General features: G+C 37.0%; 1 protein-coding gene across 4 annotated transcripts in view; it reads left to right on the top strand.

Annotated features, from left to right (window-relative positions):
• PARD3B (par-3 family cell polarity regulator beta) overlaps positions 1–19,855 on the top strand; it is an 897,218-nt gene that overhangs the window by 235,345 nt on the left and 642,018 nt on the right. For all 4 annotated transcript variants that reach the window (XM_087913651.1, XM_026707819.2, XM_026707818.2 and 1 more), the window contains exons 7-10: positions 359–484; positions 2,065–2,414; positions 5,000–5,139; positions 6,393–6,521. In XM_087913651.1, coding sequence (XP_087769777.1) covers positions 359–484; positions 2,065–2,414; positions 5,000–5,139; positions 6,393–6,521 — 745 coding nt within the window. The remainder of the gene's footprint in view (positions 1–358; positions 485–2,064; positions 2,415–4,999; positions 5,140–6,392; positions 6,522–19,855) is intronic.

Raw genomic sequence — 19,855 nt, 5'->3', positions numbered from 1 at the left:
AGAAAGTTCACACTTCCCCAGATCTTCAAAATCAACAAGTGAAAAATTATTCAAACCAGGACAAACATAAAATGGGCTACATCATAATATCCTGCCCCAACAGTGGCATTTAAGGCAAAGTGGATTCTTGCAGCTCCCCAGCATTCTGTATACCTTATAGAGATGCTGGACAAAGTAGGAAGAAATTCATATCGGTTTATTTTCCACAGATACAGTGCAATGACCTTCAATGGTCTGAAGGGGAAAAGGGAATCTATGAAAATGATCTATTTTTCAAAGAGCACAGAAGCAAATTTTGAATCACAACCTCGTACAGATGATTTAAAGTTCACTTAAATGTATTTTACAATTCCTCCAGGATTTTAGGACTCTTCATCCGTGGTATTGAGGAAAATAGCCGGTCTAAGCGGGATGGACTTTTCTATGAAAATGAATGCATTGTGAAAATTAACAATATTCAACTTGCAGATAAAACCTTTGCACAGTGAGTTTTTTTTTCCTTTTTCCTTATTTTTTCTTGTATTAAAAATATCATATTCATTGCAGATCAATCCAAAGTTTCAAAAGTAAAACAATTGAACAAAATAATTTAAATATTTATATTTTCTCTATAGAGCACTAATATTTTTCAAGTACAGATGTCCTGGAACAAAAGTATCATTTATTTATTTGTGTCCACCTTTATTATTTTAATAAAATCAAGGTGGCAAACATAACCAACCTATCTTTCCTGCCCTATTTTTCCAACAACTACCCTCTGAAGTGAATTGGGCTGAGAGAGATTGACTAGCCCAGAGTCAGCTATCTGACTTTCATGCTTTTTCCTGTTGCTATATGCTCAAATCTTTTTTCTCAATCTGAATGTTTTACTAGTGTTTGTAATATTTCTTTAGTAATCAATCTAAAAACTTCAAAGATTGTTCTTAATAAAGAATCATAAATATCATTAATCAATCTTTTTATAACACAAAGAACTCAATTAACAAACACTTCATTAGTTTTATTTCATGAAAATTAGATATTTATTTTTAAGGCAGCTTTCCATTATGTGTTCCAAAAATATCCAAATTACTTGCATTTCTTTTAAAAGTAGACTGTTTTATTTTTCCAAAGTTCATAGGATGTCTGTTCATTTTTTATATGTAGTTACCTTAGCAGGAGTTTTAGACAAATTTTGTCTAACATATGCCTGTTGAAATTTGAATATATGTGTACAAGTACAAGATGTATGCAAAGCAATCTTAGAAGAGATATTTTATAAATGACATATAAAGATAAAGGTAAACAATTCCCCTGTCCAATTGAATCTGACTTTAGGGGGCAATACTCATCTCCGTTTCATAATTGAGGGACCCAGAATTGTCAGAAGATATTTCCATGGCCATTTCCATGGCATGACTATATGCCAAAGCACACAGAATGTTGTTAAAGTGCTATAAAGTGAATTTTCCTTACTACTTAATTAGTAATATTTCATGTATGGAGGTCATCACTTACAACCGGCCATTTAACAGCAGTTCACAGTCATGGCAGCCTCAGAATGGATCCTTTACATCTCATAAAGCATTTCAGTTATTGGAAAGGATTATGCCCCTCCCCCTAAGTCCATGACCACATTTTGTGTGGCCCTGTTCAGATTTACAACAGCCTGTTCAGATTTACAACTGCCAAGTGCCCTATGATCATGTGATTTCCATTTGCAATCTTCTCTCCTGATTTCCCCAGAAAATCAATCAGATGCTGGCTAGAAAGCTTCCAATTAGATGGAATATTGGATTGAGGTCCATTTCCTGTGTGCTGGAGGAACGGACATGGTTAATGGACTAACATAATACCCCACCTCCTCTCTGTTTTCATCTCACTCCCTTTCTTCCCCTCTTTCTCAATTTTAACCAGTTTTAGTGTTACTATTTATAGTTTTTATATTTATATTGGTGTTTTACTGGTTGTAAACCACCTAGAGACACATCTAGGTAAGATGAACAGCATAAATGTTTAATAAATTAATTAATAAGCAATGACACTGCTTAATTGCTCAGACTAGTTTATGTTTTTTCCCCCAAGAGCACAAGACCTTTTCCGCCAAGCAATGAAATCTCAGAACATCATCCTGGAAGTTGTCCCTTCGTATGGCCGTGAACAATATGAAAAGTCAGTCATCGCACCATTGTACTCCCCAAATAAAGCTGAACATATTTCCAAAGGAAAGTTTCCATTTGCAGCCTATCCAAAGCTGATGATGAAAGAGACAGATTTCTCTGAAGCAACTGATCTAGAGACTAATACACATGCATCTTCCAAGAGTCCTCTCTTCTCAAGAATTAATACGAAACCTCCATCACCATCTTTATCCCCATTGATGGGGTTTGGCAGCAAGAAAAATGCAAAGAAAATAAGGGTTGATCTCAAAAAAGGTAATGGTTGTAAGTTGTTAATACTTTCCAAATATGATTTTTTAAAACATACACTTGATGTGGATGTATAAATTTGACTCATTCATTGCAAAAGCAGCTGGCATGCTATCTGAAAACAGAAATAAGTGAGCACTTATACATGGGAAGCAGCTAGTAAATAATAGCTTCCATGTATCCAGGGGTATTTGAATACAAGTATGGGATCAGTATATAGCATTTCAAAATCTTTCCAGTTGGATTTCCTTTGCTTTTATTTTCAGTCAACAAAGATTATGTCTGCTAGAATATTATAATAACATGAAATAATAACTTGATATCACTGTACTGATAAGATTTAGTTGAATAATTTTCAGTATTCCATTGTACAATACTGGATGTTAAGGTTTTAAGAAGACTTTCTATGGAATGTTCCGTTTCTACAGTGAACCAGTATTTCCTGAAATCATGTTACAGAACAGAATTAAGAGAATTTAGTTTGAAGTTTGAACACTGAATTATTACAACCAGATATTTGCATGTTAAATTCAAAGTCAAACATCTGTCAGATTAAAAAGGTCAACAATTTACTTCTTCTCAAAGCTCACTTGAGAATGTTCCATTGAGGATTAGGATAGTCTGACACAGCTGACTATTTCCTTAAATGCTAAATGATTTGCCCATAGCTTGAAAGGCTCAAGTTCTACTTATTTCAATGTTTTTGTCCATAAAGTACTCCAGGAAAGTAAAATAAAGAAATACTTCATAAACTAGCAATTAGAAAGATTTGATACTGCATCAGTTTCCAAATTTTTAACCTTCGCACTTAAAGTTATTCCACATTCCATAAACATATAGACTTACTCTGAGTATAGCTAGGAGCAAAACTGTTTAAGAAGGTGTCACATTCTTTTTCCTCTCATTCAGTCCTTCTGTCTTATGATTATTTATATATTACTATGTGTTGGCTACAAATAACTCCTTGCAAAATCTGCATGTATAGGTCACCATGAAAAACAATTTCAAGCTGTATTCTATAACATGAACTCCTCTAATAAATTCTGTCTTAAGTCTTTATCAAAGAAAGATTTCCTTTTTGGCTTTGTGTGTAAGTCTACTCTAAGCTACTCAGATCTAAAGTTAGCAAAGGTGCTTCAGATACAATGTAGGCAATCCAGGGATGGGATTCAAAAATTTTAACAACCGGTTTGTGGGCATGGCTAGGTGGGCGTGGCTTCTACTTTTTTTGCAGCAACCCCCCCCCCCTTTTTGTTGTTCCTCGTGGGCCTCAGGGAAGCTTTCTGAGGGGCCGTTTTTGCTAGCCAGGAAGGCAAAAAAAATGGAGCATGGAGGGGCAGCCAGCACACACCCCTGCCCTTCCCCCCTGCCCCCTTTTGCCTCTTGGACCTCAGTGAGGCTTCCTGGGTGAAGCAGTAAGAGAGCGAGGAGCGTCCTGGCATAGCTGATCATTGGAACAGTTGATCGTTGGGAGGGGGGGAAAATAAATACCTTAAGGAGTGACTGGGTGGGGAGAACACAGTCAGTGATGTCGGGCATGTCCACAATGTTGCGCATGCATGATAAGGACTGACTGGGCAGTGAGGGGAGGGGAGGGCAGAGAGGGGTGGGGCCAGCCAGGGCACAATTTGCTGGTTCTCTGAACTGTGCAGAATCATAATAACTGGTTCTATAGAACTGGTCCAAACTGGTAGAATCCCACCCCTGGGGCAATCCATTTATAACTGTTGTTGCACCAGACTTACACAGCTACTGTACATGAGGCTCATTTCAGTTATGGAAATGTTTAGCCTGTGGTTGCCACTTCTGCAGGAGACATCCTGGACTCAAGCAAATACTTTTTTGAGTCCGCAAGGCTACCATAAAAGTCCAAGTGAAGGGAAAGCTCCTTTCAGGAGCCACTATTAGATTCAGTGAGGGTGCCCACACCAGAGCTGAAGCGTTTTGGCCCATTTGGACTTGAATACTGCACACTAATAATAATGTAATAAATTGGTCAATTAGGTCCAGTGATTAATATACAGGCTACAAACCAGCAGTCTATATGTTCTAATTCCGCCTTCAACATGAAACCAGGTGGGTGATTTTGGGTCAGTTACACACACTCTCTCTCTGCTTATTCACTTCACTAGTAAGAGGAAGGAATATTATGTATATTTGCTGCCTTAATAAAAATAATAAAGGTGGGATGAAAGAAATCCCTATTTTTTATGCAGGTTAGAAAATGCTTCCAGATATTTTTTTCCTGTTCTTTTGACCTTTTCTAATGTAATATATCACTAAAGCTTGTGTTCATTCCTTGAGTTACTGCATGCTTTACATAAGAACAATGTATAGAATGGAAGTGGGGAAGCATATGTTAAAGAATTAATGTTGAATTTGAAGAAATCAGATGAAAGAAACTTTTGCTGCACAGAAAAGCTGAACAGTGTGTCTTAATTCAGCACTAAAACAAGGAATGGATCCTACTATTCTTATCTAATTGAAAACAAACCCATTTTTAATATAAATATTAAATATTAAAATTTTGGAGAACAGCCCTGTTACTTGTTGGTTGCCTCATATTTACAAATACTTCTTCTATTCTTTAGGACCTGAAGGCCTAGGTTTTACAGTGGTCACCAGGGACTCCTCCATACATGGTCCTGGCCCTATATTTGTAAAGAATATTTTGCCTCGAGGTGCAGCAGTTAAAGATGGCCGTTTGCATTCAGGAGACAGAATACTGGAGGTTGGAAATCTATTCCTCAGCACATATCTTACTATTAAGTTAATTAAACACAGTATTTGGTGAGGGCTATTATATGAAACTTTTTTGACTGATAAAACCTGTTTAATGCAAAACATAGGCTGAAGTGAATTATAAAATACTCATAACAACCAATTTATTTGCATTTTTGCAAATATAATTTTGCAAATATAACTACATACTGCATTTTTTAAACAAAATAAGGTTATCATCTTCTTGCCCTATTGCTCTAGTTAATTGTTAGCTTCTAGGTCAGGCTTCTTGGATATTCAAAACCTATGCTTAAATTCATGATACTTTCCCATTTTTGCTTTTAAAATTGGCTGACCAAAATTGAGAATTTGGAATTCAGAAGTAATAAATGCTCCTTAGATATCCCACATCTAAGAGATGGAAATCTCCTCCTAAATATGCCAAGTTTAAGGTTCAACCAATCAGACATTTTGGATGATATTGATTATCAGGATCTATTGAAACCAATAAAATTATTCTGTAAAAGAAAACCTTCCCAACAATATTTAAACAGGTTTTGGATATACTTGTTAAATATGTTTCTCACATAATGTGAAAAAAAGCACAAAGCAAGTTTCTCTCGGTATACTTAAAATGCTACATCTGGAAAGACCCTTTCTTCAGTAGCAATTCACCATACTTTACTTGACAAAAGGCAAATAGATAACATGTTTTCACCAAAATAAGACCTAATAGGAAAATAAGCCCAAATGCTCCAAAATTAATATAAGACCTAATCATATTTTCGGGGAAGGTAATCTGCAGTTCTGAATGAAGTGAAATCATATTTAAATAAAATGACATTGTTAGAGAGAATTAGAAATCAACATTCAAGTTTAATCTTTGTGACAACTTTTGGCTTGGGTGAGAAATATTTTGAAGTATGTCTTCTGTGATACACAAATTTAATGCTCCATTCTTATATCTTTGTCAGGATTTTCCTTGAGTTTTATCCAATGCAACCATAAGCAACCCTTCAATAGTCCCGTGCTTTCTTTCATTGGAGGATGGGTTGGGTTGAAGTAGTATTCTTGCAGGGAATATCAGTAGATATCAAGCTCACTGTTAAAGAAGGGAAAGAAACTTTGAAACATCTGCAAGATGGATTGCTCAGATGATTTAGGCCCCAATCTCAATTTCATACTATGTGGATTAAATTGCTCAATATTTAATAATATATTGTTAACAATTTTTGCTAACTTGCTCGTTTATGATGTTATTAGGTGAATGGTAGAGATATCACTGGCAGAACTCAAGAAGAACTTGTAGCTACTCTAAGAAGCACAAAACAAGGAGAGATAGTTTCCCTGGTCATTGCTCGCCAGGAAGAAACCTTTCTGCCCCGAGAACTGGTAATACTCTTTGTAAAATAACTCGTGGAAAAGTATCACTGTTTATTAAGTAGTTGAAAATGTTAATTTAATGAAGATTTTATGAGGTTACAAAATTGTTTGACAATCAGAATAAGAAGTTGGAATTCTCTTGTCTAGATGAAGACATAAAATAATGTACCGTAGTACTACTAAAATTAGGAGTTATATAAACTGATTGTATATAATGTTAAGAAGTATTTATGATTTTTTTCAAATACTAGTTTGATAATTTTTGTTATTAGCAAGAGTGATTGCCTTTCATTCTGTTAACATGTAGTGTAGTACAACTTCTTCCTCAATAGAATTGTCCAGACACTTATTTAGTCCTTGACTTACAACCATTTTTTGGTGACTGTTCAAAGTTAAAATGGCTCTGAAAAACATGACTTATGACCATTTTTCACATTTATGACCATTGCAGAATCCCCATGCTCACATGATCAAAATTCAGATGCTTGGCAACTGACTCATATTTATAATGGTTGCAGTGTCCTGGGGTCATTTTATGAAATTTTACAACATTATGACAAACAAAGTCCATAGAGAAAGTCAGATTCACTTAACAACCATGTGGCAAGGAAAGGCGTGAAATGGAGTAAAACATATTTAACAATTATCTCACCAACAACATACCAGGTTATACTGAATCTGAATAGGGTAACCTTATATTTTAAAATGTAAGGATGTAATGCTTAAAATATTTCATAATTTCTCAGGTGTTACTTTGCCAATGATCTAATGCAAAACAGTTGTAACAATTAGAAGTTGCCTTGCCTAAACAGAAAAGTCTGTCACTATTCAGAAGATAACTTTTCTGGAGTAATTGCCATCTCAGAAAAAATGTAAATCTCTTGATTTCCTCTTTTTTGTTTTGAGTCTTAAAAATACTTTAATCATAAAGCATAAAGGAAGACCAGTACATCCTGTCTTTATCTCATTCTCTCTTCTTGTGAGAAAATAAACTCCAGTAAAACTCTTCCTTTTCTATTTCTCAAGAAATAGCTTTTACTTTATTGTTTTTACCATTATATGAAATCATCTAAAACTGTATATCAATGACTGGGCATGTTTTTCTTCCCATTATTTCTGCTTATTTGTTTTTCCTCCTTTGGCATTTCAGTCTATTTTGGACTGACCTTTGTAATGAGAGATTACTATGCCTACAAAAAAAGTAGACATTCTACAGTGTGATTTAATTTATGTTTATATGTAAGTATGTATGCAATTTTGTTAAGTCTAGACTGCAGTGAACTTAAATCTTTTTGATGGAGTGATAATGGAATTTGTTGTTTGTCTGAAAAATGCTAGATTTAAGCCAAATTTGAAATTTGAAAAACGATTTTATCTTGTATTTTCTCTTGTAGTTTTGCTAGTTGGCAGCTTTATTTGGATGAGCAGTATCTTTAGGGGGAGGTCCTCCCTCCCTCCACAGAATGATTATGCAACAATGCAATATAATATTTTAATAAAATGAAACAGTTAAAACCAATGCCAAAATCAAAGCTAATTAAAATAATTAACAATTAAAAATGAAGGCAAAAATGAAGCAGTTTTTTCATCTACCTAATTACTGAAAGAGTGGTAGCCAAACACATCCCTTTACAAAGTGTATTCCATACCCTGAAGAAGACTCTTTCCTGTTAGTTCTCTTCAGGAGAGCCTCTACTGTTGATCTTTGTAACAAAGATCTCTACTTGACAAAAAGGCTCCTTTTTATACAGTTCTATACAATCTATGAATGCCAGGAGGGAGGAAAAGCTAAGGCTAGTGGGCAACGTAGTTCAAAATATTCATTTTTTTTTACTGAAATGATAAAGCCATCTAATATCACACAATGAATCTTGGTGGCTCACAACAACCAATAAAAATATAATGTATATATAATATAATTTTATGCAATATAAAACTAATCTGACTCTTTCCACCAGGGACCAGACCACCCCACTATGAACTCCTGGATTCAGCCCTGACCTAGGTTAAGGCTTAGGGGAAAGACAACCAAATTAGAAACCAAACTATTGTTTTTTTCATCCCTCAGTCTTCTTTAAGTGTTCTGACCCAAGCCTCGTTCAAATCAAAAAATGCAAAACATAGATAAAGGCAAAACCTTTTTAATGGGTCTCTGTAAATTCTGTTCATTCACAGCAAAGCGCTATTAAAACTAATTGTCCCAGATAAGAGCAAACCCTGTGAAGGTTGTACAAGCCTGCCAAGAACACAAGATTAAGTGCAAGGAAATATTCAAAGCCAAAAGTCTCCGAAAACAAACCAGGATAGACCAAACTTCCAGGAGGACTTGAAGTGCAAGAACTTCTTTGCTTCCTGCAAAGAATCCCACCTCTGAGGGCTGGCTTTTATCCCTTAATGGCGGGGCCATCACCTTACAGCCTTATTCCCAAGTCGCCCATGCTGCTGCAGTTGCTCTTTCCTTCAAGCAGCCCTGCACACATGCACACTGGGCACAGGCTCCTCAGGGTCCTCTGCATCACTGCTGCTAGACTCCACAATCTCCGAAAGCAGTACCCCACTCTCTGATAGTCCTGGCCCCATCCCTGTATCACATGCAGGCCCCTCATCCGAGTTCTTGCTCTCAGAGACCTCAGCCATCCGCACCTACTGCCAGCAAACCACAACATTGAGAAAAAAAAGTATAAGAAATATTTTGTATTGTTCTCTATCCTCTTGTTTCTAATCAATCTTCAGTTCTTTAAAATTACTTTTAATTAATCTTAATCAAGATTCTTTGAAAATATTGTGACTTCCGGTGATGTCTTCCTCGTTGACGGACCAGAAACCGTGATTGTATGCAACTTCAATCCATGCTCTCCCATCAGAGGGCACTGATCACCTGCATTTGGGACCACAACCACCCTGTAGGGGTGGTGAAGAAGGGGGAGACTGCCAGCTGGGTCTAGGGGAGCCGCATCTCCTCTCCCTGGCTAGGCATTCTACTCCCCTCTGAAAATGGCTGCAGTGGTGGTCAAATATGGCCACCCTGAAGAGGAAGAACTAACCTGGACAAGATTGTGCAGGAGCGGTGAAGAAGAGGACAGCATGAAAACTGAGCTCATCAGGCACAACATTTAAACACAAGGTATACCGGAATTAAAACTTTAAGGAATTTTTAAGAGAGATAATTAAAGCGGTGACCAGAGAAAGTAAAGAAAAAAATTTGACAGTTGAAAATGGCTTTGAACTTTGAAAGGAGGAAGAAGAAGATATTTGTTTAAATTGGATAAATATATGATCTTGGCACTAAACAGGCATAACTAAAGCTGAACTTGAACGTGTCAAAGAAAAAAAGAAAAAACAGTAATTGATATTTGGACTTATTGGAACTTTGAATTTTAAAAGCCCTAAATAGAGAGAAAAAGCTAGGAGAAAAAAGGGCGGAATTTGGATATAACAGAGAGTGTCATCTAGTGGTTAAAGAAATTATTTGTGACTCTTTATAACCTGGCTCTTCTAAAAGTTGGATTTGATACAAAGTAAGTGAAACTTTGTTACAATTTAAATAGAGACCCTGGAAAATGAAAGTGGAATACTGACTATGAAAACAAAGAAAGAAGCAGGAAGAAACTATCTTGGGATTGTTTGGTTTTGGGCATAAACTTAAATTTATGGACATTGAACTATTTGATGAATCTGGGAAAACCTAAAAAGGAATTAATAAAAGCTGATCGTTGGAAATAAACTTTATAGACATTGGCTAAATCAAATTACTGGATAATTGTGGACATAAAGAGTAAAGATATATAACAGAAGTGAAGATATATAACAGAAGTGTTTAAAAATAGCAGAACTTTTTTTGGAATTAAAAATGGAACTAAGAAATATGACAGATGCTACAAGAAAGAGGCAAGTCATTTGGTTTTGCCTTACAATTTTTAGAAATGGTGATTTTAGAGCATGAAGAACAACAAGGAGTGCCAGAAGAAGAACAGATGATTAAAGAAGAGGCCATCTTAAATGAACAATTGGAGCAATGAATATTAAAGCAAAGGGGGAGAAGAATTGAAATTAAAAGCTGGAGATTTGAGGAGGCAGTCAAAAAGGGGAATATTTTGAAAACCAAACAAAGTAAAAGGAAACAGCAGAAAATGGAAAAACAGAAGGAAGTCTTAAAGAGGGAGGGGGATAAAAAATTGGAGTAAGAAAAGGAGGAGAAATATGAAGGGAAAAATAAGTAAAAAGAAACAGAACCAGGAAATAAAGAAATACAGAAATCGAACAAAAATGAAAAGAAACTGTTTATTCAAAAGACAGAGACAGTGGTTAATTAAGAATTTAAAAGGGGGGTTCTGCAAGATGATGAGATGTAGAATAAATGTATTAGAAGTAATGAATTATTTAGAGAGTAGGAAAATACAGTTTATTAAAATGAAAGATTGGAACTGATTTTTTTTTGTTACTGGAATGCTTGTTTTTTGTTAAACTATATACAAAGATAAATGGAATAAATGTGAAAAAAGAGAAATTATGATAAGTTTATTAATTATGTTTAATGAACGTATAGAATATAGTTGAAATGAATTATGAAGTTTGCTGTAATGAGAGTAGTATCAGTTTTTATGATGAATTGAATAGATTAATTTTTCTTTTTGAAATTATAAATGTTTTTAATGTAATTGAAAGGGAAAGTACCATGCAGAACCTGACTTAAAAGGTATATATGTAATGTAGTTGTTAGGAGATTATTGTAATTAATTTTTAAAGTGATAATTAAAAAGTTAAATTATTGGAATGGAAAGGGGAATTGATTAAATGATATATAAGGTATAGGGGTGGCACACTCTAATTGGTAATTGTGGGGGAATTTTTTTTTTTAATGTTTGAACTGAGATGGAATTTTTGAAATGATGAAATGATGAAATAAGAATATGCAATGAAATTGCAAACATGACAGATAAAGGTATAAAGCGCAACAAATATGAAGCTATAAGAAATACTTAAAGTTAAAAGAAATAGGTTAAGAAATGAATTGAAAATTTATAAAATAAGCTTGAGGAAAGTATTTGAGAAAATTAATAGAAAATATGTAAAGTAATGATAAGATATGAAACTAAATGTGAAAGATAAATATGTAATCAAAGTCATGTTTGTATAAAAATGTGAAAATCTGGAATCATGCTGTTCACTAAAAAAGATGTTTTTAAAATGTGGAAAACTGATATAAAATTTTTATATAAAAAAAGATTCTTTGAAAATACTATATTGATCACTAGAAAAGTAACTTGCTCCATTACATATAAATTTGTGAAGTTTCCTGGATGTGGCATCTATTGTGTGGAACACCTGTATGGATTATTTATTATTCCATTGTTTATAGGTGCAATTTAAGACTCGGGTTCATTCAAATTTTTGCTTTTAAATTTTTTAAAATTTTTTTCTCTCTCATCAATTTTAATGTATATGCTTTGTTTTATTTAATTTATTGTCAGTTTTTGTTCCTAAATTTGGGCAGTTTAGCTATATATGGGGATTGGGTCATATTTAGATAATGGTTAGATTTGGATAGATACACAAATAAATATACATAACACAAAATGATGGTTTACTATTTCAGACAGTTTTCCCGGGCAATGAGGAAGCCCAACTGAACAGTGGTAAAATAAAAAGGAATAAGTATATTCACCATGATGGTTTCACTTGAACAGATGATTGTTGTCTTTATAATTTTGCTCCCATGGTGCACTAGGCTAGAAAGTGGGGTTGTACTGAAAATAAAAATATTTGGGAGGCTGACTACCTTTCTGTAATTGATGTATATTTACTAGTACTAGATTATAAACAGTGACTCCTCTGTTTCACAGTTGCATTTTAAAGCACTCTAGGAAACAGCATTTTTATATGAGTAAGCAAAGGCACTTAGAATCATAGTTATATTTATAATTCCTAGGTGTAAATTTTAATCCATGAACTAAGGGTTAATTATCTTTCAAAAGGACAAGTTGCTCCTCACTGGTTTAATTGCAATCTCAAAAGGCAGGGACACTGGATAGTTTCAATCTGGCCTTCAATGAAATTGCTTTTTATTTCTTTCAAAGAGCGATGCACAGGTGTTAAGGCCTCATAATAATGAAGATATTTGAATTCTCATGCAATATAAAATATAGCTCTGTTTACTCATTCTACAGCAATATAAAAGAACACGTTTAATAACTTATTGGCTGAAAAAAGGCTCAATTGGCTTAGGTTGCTTAAGCATACTGCAACATGGTTTAAATCTGCTATCTGAAACTAGGATGCTTGACATTGTGTGCTAAAATGTGAGTAGTAGTCTTGATTTTCATTTTAAATATAGTATTGTCTATTTTTTTGTTGTCATAAGACTATACGTTTTACAGGAAAAAAATAAATGGAAGGAATAATACAGATTTTGTTCTTTTTACTTGAGTGGTCTTCTGAGCAGTAGGATAATTTAGCCTGGTTAGTATGTTCAGGGGAGAAAATCTGGAAAATAAAGGGCATAAATATGCTGATTGCTAAAGACCCTGAGCCCCTACTTCGGCCACAATCATGGAATTGTCGAGTGCCACTATATAGAGTGGCCAGAGCAGCATAGATTGAGGGAGAAATAGGTGGATGGGGAGAGTTGAGGTGTCCGTGTGGTCATAAGTGTCCTTCCAGGTGTAAATGAGATTAAATCTGAATTTTGTTTGCATGGTTCTTGGGACACTGCAGGACACAGGTTATAAGTCCTTTTGTTCAGCACTATCATAACTTTAAACAGTCATTGAATGAATGGCCATAAATCTAGAAATATCTACTGATTGCAGTCTTATGGTAGCAGTGGCTAATAGGCTAATAATGAGAATTAGTGACCATTCAGACATTCCTAAAATAAATCTCCCAGTATTCACTATTGATACTGCTAGGTTGGTTTGCTAACAGTTATAATTCAGCAACATTTGAAGAGTTACAGTTGTCCAGTCTGCTCTGCAAATAACTTTACAATCTTTCATACTTGTTTTAAGGTTTTATTTTTTACAGATTATATTTATAAGTAGATAATGCAGTGTTAGGAATATTGCATACACAACAGACAAATACATTGCCCTTTTTAAAATAAATATGTAAGTATTAATCACATATAACACTATTTTGTGCAGCAGCATAGTTTCTTTTATGCTAATAATATATTTCAATATTCATATTTTATGATTCCTTTGCATTTTCACTAACCACTTCCCACTTTTTGACCTTGAAACAATCTTGATTAGCTATAGCTCATGTAGATATACACCTACATGTACTCCTCACTAACAGACCATTCTTCAGAGAATATTCAAAGTTGTGATGACACTGAAAAACTAGGACTTATGACCAGTCCTTAAAATTCTGGCTGATGCAGCACCCCCTTCCCTATGATTGTAATTTAGGTGCTTGGCAACTGGCTCCTACTTAAACATTTGCAGCATCCTGTGGTCACATGATTGCCATTTGTCACCTTCCCTGCTGACTTCCCACAAGCACAGACAATGGGAAAGTCAGTAAGAGGCAGGGGTGGGATGCAAATATTTTTACTACGAGTTATGTGGGCATGGCTAAGTGGGTGTGGCCATGTGACTGGGTGGGCGTGACTTCTCTCTCTCTCTCTCTCTCTCTCTTTTTTTTTTGCAGCAGCAGCAGCAGCACTCCCCCCATTTTTTTTGCCTCTGGGCCTCAGGGAAGCCTCCTGGGAGGCCGTTTTTGCTCTCAGGAGGCTTTCCTAAGGCCCAGGAGGCAAAAAACAGAGTGTGGGGAGGGCACACAGCAAAAAACAACAACCCTGTAGTCTGTTTTTTTGCCTCCTGGGCCTCAGGGAAGCCTCCTGGGCAAAGCAGTAAGACAGTGAGGGGGATCCTGGCACAGCTGATGATTGGAACATTGGGAGGAAATCATTGGGAGGAAAGAAAAAATAATACTAGTTTGGCCAAACCGGTAGCTGTTTTTTTACTACTGGTTTGGCTGAATGGTAATATTTTTTACTACTGGCTTGCTCAAACTGGGCTGAACCGGTAGAATACCACCATTGGTAAGAGTCACAAGTTGCTCTTGTTAGTACCCCTGACTTTCAAATGCTTGTGCTGCACCATTCACTTCCCAGTGTTCCTGGGCTTGCGCTGTGTCTCATATCCACTTCTGACTTTCTTCTACTAATGCTGCACCATCTGTACCTCAGCCTTCCAATACTTCCACCCTGCTGTATCATCCACCTCCTGGTCTTTTGCTGCTCATACCCTGCTGTACCATTCACACCCCAGCCTTCATCTGCTCATGTCATACCAGACACCCTCTGACCTTCTGGCATTTGCACCCTGTCACACTATTCATTCCACAGCTTTCCTGTGCTTGCACCCTGCTGCACCATCCCTCTTTGTCCTCCAGTGCTCTTGTGTCACCTGCATTCAGGTCTTCCAGGCTCTCTCCTGGCCTTCCCCAACTCCTTTACCATCCCCTTGCAGCATCTCCACAGTATCCCCGTGCTCCTTACCTGACCCTTCCCACTTAATGACCCACAATTCCTTTAGTTACAGTGGCAGTTGGGACTACTGGGGTTGTTGTTGTTAAGGAATGGTGTCAATGATGTCATGTTTTATGATATCATTTAGCAATAGTAATGCCAGACCCAATTGTCATCATAACCTGGGTACCTGTATAAATAAAATAGGGCTATCATATCTGGACTGCAAAAAATACAAATAACTTTAGATGGTGGCAAAGATATACAGAAAACATTAACTCTTTTTTGTTGTCATCATTACAGCCTAGACCTGGGAAATTTAAATAAAGTTACTTCCTGTGTCAAATTGGAACTGCTTTAACAATTTTGGGGGAACTTCTGAACATAAAATAAATATTTCTGGCATAGCAAAGGATAATGTTGATTGGATTAAAGGATAGGTCTTGGATTAAAGGATAGGTCTTACCTAGTTCAGGAAACACACATATCAAATTGTTATATGAACTGTTTTCATATTGTAAGAGCAGTGAAACCCAGATTATAGTTTGAGAATGCTTGAAAAGGAATGAGAGAATATTAAAACTCCTTTGTAAAGGAGATCAGCAAATAAAATTGGTATAAATCACAAACTCTCCTCTTACTATCCACCTAGCCAAATGTTACGGTAATGCATGCCAGCTATTGACAATGTAACAGCTGGGGTTAGTAGTGGGTTCCAAAATTCAGGATTATTTTAATTTGCTTAATTATCAGAGTCTACAGATTTCCTTGTGATTAATATATTTTATAAAATACATTTGGTTTTTCAGCTAAATGCTAAGTTGACTTCTCTGAAAATAATTTAAAGATTATGAGAATGGGTAAGAAACAGTTTGATACTAACCTGATAATATTAACCTGATATGTTTCTGCTTTTTTAAAAAACAAATATAAAGAATGAAAAAACATTCAAATGTTCCACTCAAATCGGTTTATCATTTCCTAAAAAGATTGATAATGAGCCTACTTTAAAAAAAAATCAATTTAAGTATTGTTTTTATTCTTGCTCTAAAGAAAGTAAGACTCTCTTAGCAAAAACTATCAAGTTTAATCCAGCTATATAAATGTTCTAAACAATAATAGTGTGAAACAAACCTTTGTTTTAATGATGGTTATATTTATCATTGCATTCGTATCCTATCTTTTATCCTGAGAACTCAAGACAGCATTCATTTTAATCCCTTCTAAAATAGTCCTGTGAGATAGATTGGCAAAGGGAGAGAATCCGGTCCAGAGATATTTACTGAATTTTGTAGATAAATGGGAATACAAACCCAGCTTACAAATTCACATACACCCATAGTAGTCTGAATGAATAATAATATTCACCTATTTTTGGTTTCACCTTCACATACATTAATACCCTTTTAATATTTGGGGCAGCTTTCAAAGCATAATTTTCATTGTAGGATTAGGGTTTTTAAATCCTGAAAAGTATTAAGGTTTTTCCATTAAAGGAGAGTAAGTAATTATTTTAGGTTCTCAACTGCAATAGTCACTGGAATTTTCTGGCGATTTGAAATTATGAATTTATGATGCAAAATTTAATAGCAATAGCACTTAAACTTATATACCACTTTACGGTGCTTTATAGCAGGGGTAGGATTCTACCAGTTCGCACCTATTCGCAAAAACCAGTTGTTAACATTCTAAGCAGGTTGAAGAACCAGTTGTTAGAAGAAATTACTGGCCTAATCCTGTAAGGAAGGCAGGAAGGAAACATTCTGGTGTTGCTTACAGAAACTGCCTCTCAGTTAACTCTTATTGCATTCTTGGCAGGACTAGACTTCCTGTCTCAGGAACATCTCTGGAGGTTTTTTTCCCTTCTTTACTGGTACTTTGCTTGTGTGGAGTGACCATTCAAAGTTACAATGGCACTGAAAAAAGTGACTTATGACCATTTTTCACATTTACAACTGTTGCAGCATCCCCACAGTCATGAGAGGCCAGACAAGGAGATGCATGCCTCGATGCATGGGTTGAGTTGGCCACACCCAGCCAATAACATGACCACCAAGCCATGTCCACCCAGTCACATGACCACCAAGCCATGCCCACCACCTAAGCCATGCCCACAGAATCGGTTGTTAAAAATTTTGAATCCCACTCCTGTTTTATAGCTCTCTCTAAGAGGTTTACAGAATGAGCATATTGCCCCCAACAATCTGGGTCCTCATTTTACCTACCTTGGAAGGATGGAAGGCTGAGCTGGTGAGATTCGATCTGTCAAATTGCTGGAGCCAGTGATCAACAGAAGTAGCCTGGAGTACTGAATTCTAACTACTACACGATGACTCATAATAAAATCATTGATACTGAATATACAATTCCTTATATTTTTGAATTGATATACTTGGACATATATATGTCAAATATCAAGAAGCTTTATTTCCAAAGAATTACCATAAGCAACATGCTTGTATAGATGGAATAGTAGGGAAAAGTAAACAATCATTTCATATCTAGTAAGGTGGCCTAAAGAAGCTATGAGAGAGGTAAGGATATAGGGCTTGCACCCCGAGTTTTGTTCTTCACCTCCTGGAGCAGACCTTCCTATAATTTGCTGATTTTCCCATCTACCACATCTCACTCACATTGCCTCTGGGAGATCAAGGAGTGGCTTTGCAACAGACGGTGGGAACCTAACATCAGCTTGAATACAGCAGCCAAATCTTGAAGGACTTTCTCCCATGTCCCACTTTCCTTTTCCCTTCTAATAATAGGGTATAACATTTTATAACCATTTGCTGAGCTTTGAATAATGTCTGACATTTTTCAATCATTTTCTAATTTTAAGGGATGGAACAATACAAAGCAAATGTGATGACCCGGGGTGTGGCACAAAGGCAACATAGTCAGATAATCAGTAGGAGTCCCTTTATTAGCTCCAACTTTGCCTCCAGTGTCCTGGTTACCTTCTGGCTGAAGAAAAACTCTCCCAGGAACAGACTTTGGCTCCAGAGAATCAAGTCCAAAATGTGGTCAACAAAAACTGTAACTATAAGTCCAATCAAGGCAAAATGAGATAATTATTCCAACAGGGCAGGAGCAAGAATTCCAGATGTGAAGGCACGGCAATAACTCAATTTGGTTGGGAAGATGCCAGGAACACAGATAAGCAAAGTCAACACAAGATAAACTCACATTTGCTCCCAGCAGCTGCCACAGTCATCATGCATTGTTTTTAAACTCTCATTCCCAGCTGTGGCTAATGAAGGGAACCAGGGCCCTTTCCTCCCCCATAAGCCACGCAACCCACATTGCTTTTTTCTCCGTTCCTCCCTGCATGCCCTAGGATGAAGAGGGAGTGGGGCTGGGTCTTTCTCTGAATGCCCATCCAGACTGTGCCCTTCCCCCATTTCTTCCACAGCCACTGGAGCCCCACTCCCACTCCCTGTCAGCTGCTTAATCTTCCCCTCAGAATCAGACCCCAACAAGGGCATGACATCCCCTTTCTTGAGCAGATTAGAAAGGGGTGTAGTCAAGGCAGCAAAATGGGAATAAATGTGCGGTAATAGTTTGCAAACCCCAACAGTCGCTGCACATCTTTGACCCACTATGGAGGTTTCCACACCTGTAACGACTCAATTTTTTCCAAATCCATTTCCACACTAGCAGGTGAAATACAATGACCCAAGAAGTCGATCATGATTTGTGCGAACTGGGACTTCTTGCGCTTAGCGAACAGGTTATCTCACAAGCATTTCAACACCAGACACACATGTCATTCAAGTAAATGACCACAAACTGATCTAATAAGTCACGGAAGACATCATGCATAAAATGCATAAACACAGCTGGAGCCACAGTTAAGCCAAAAGGTATACTCAAAATGACCGTACTGCATCTGGAAACCTGTCTTCCACTCGTCGCCATCACAAACTCGGACCAGGTTGTAGACCACCCACAAGTTCAGCATTGTGAAGATTTTAGCTTGATGAAGCCGCTCAATCAGTTCAGGGATGAGGGGAAGTGGCTACTGATTCCATACTGTGATTGCATTCAACTTGTGGTAATCAGAGCACAGGCACAGCTCCCCCGATTTCTTCTTGATGAAGAGCACTGGTGCAGCCAACAGGGAGGTAGAATCTCCCTTTCTGGAGATTCTTTTCAATAAACTCCCACAACGCGGCCAGTTCCAGTTCCAACAGGGAGTATATCCAACCCACCAGCAATTTAGCATCGGGCAGCAAGTCAATTGGACAGTCATATGACCGATGTGGGGGCAACTGAACTGCCTCCTTCTCCCCAAACACATCAGCAAAGACCACCAATTCCGCAAGTAGATCCAGGTCCAAGGGCTAGTCACACCCCCTGCACAGCTTTTCAGGAATGGGTGACACACTTCCTGCCAAGAAACTGCATTGCTCCAGACGACCAGACAATCTGCAGATCATGGGCCTGCAACCAGTCCAACCCCAGCACCACTGGAAAGTGAGGTATTATGGCAACATAGAACATGGCTTCCTCCACATGCTGTCCAATCTGCATGTGAAGGGGTTTGGTTGCAGCAACCACAGGTCCCGAATGAAAGGGCCAACCATCAATCGTCTCCACTAATACCGGGGATGACACTTGCTGCTGAGAAATGGACCACTGTGTGACAAAATGAGCCTCCATGAAATTGGCCGTGGCCCCTGAGTCGACCAAGGCCTTGATCTCCACTGCTCCCTGACCAGGCATGAACACACTCTCTGTCAGCACGAGATGCTTCACCAAGGATGACTGAGATGGAGATGGCAGAGATGGTGGCCCTGATGCCATTGGAGCCTGACCCATAGAACCCCATAGGCCGGGCAATGCCCGTTTCCCACCACTGCTGACATCG

Source organism: Pseudonaja textilis, chromosome 1, assembly GCF_049901715.1.
Source record: "Pseudonaja textilis isolate UNSWEBS1 chromosome 1, rPseTex1.2, whole genome shotgun sequence".
NCBI classification, from domain to species: domain Eukaryota; kingdom Metazoa; phylum Chordata; class Lepidosauria; order Squamata; family Elapidae; genus Pseudonaja; species Pseudonaja textilis.
Note: the sequence above shows the minus strand (reverse complement) of the source record. Positions and strands in the feature narration are given on the sequence as shown.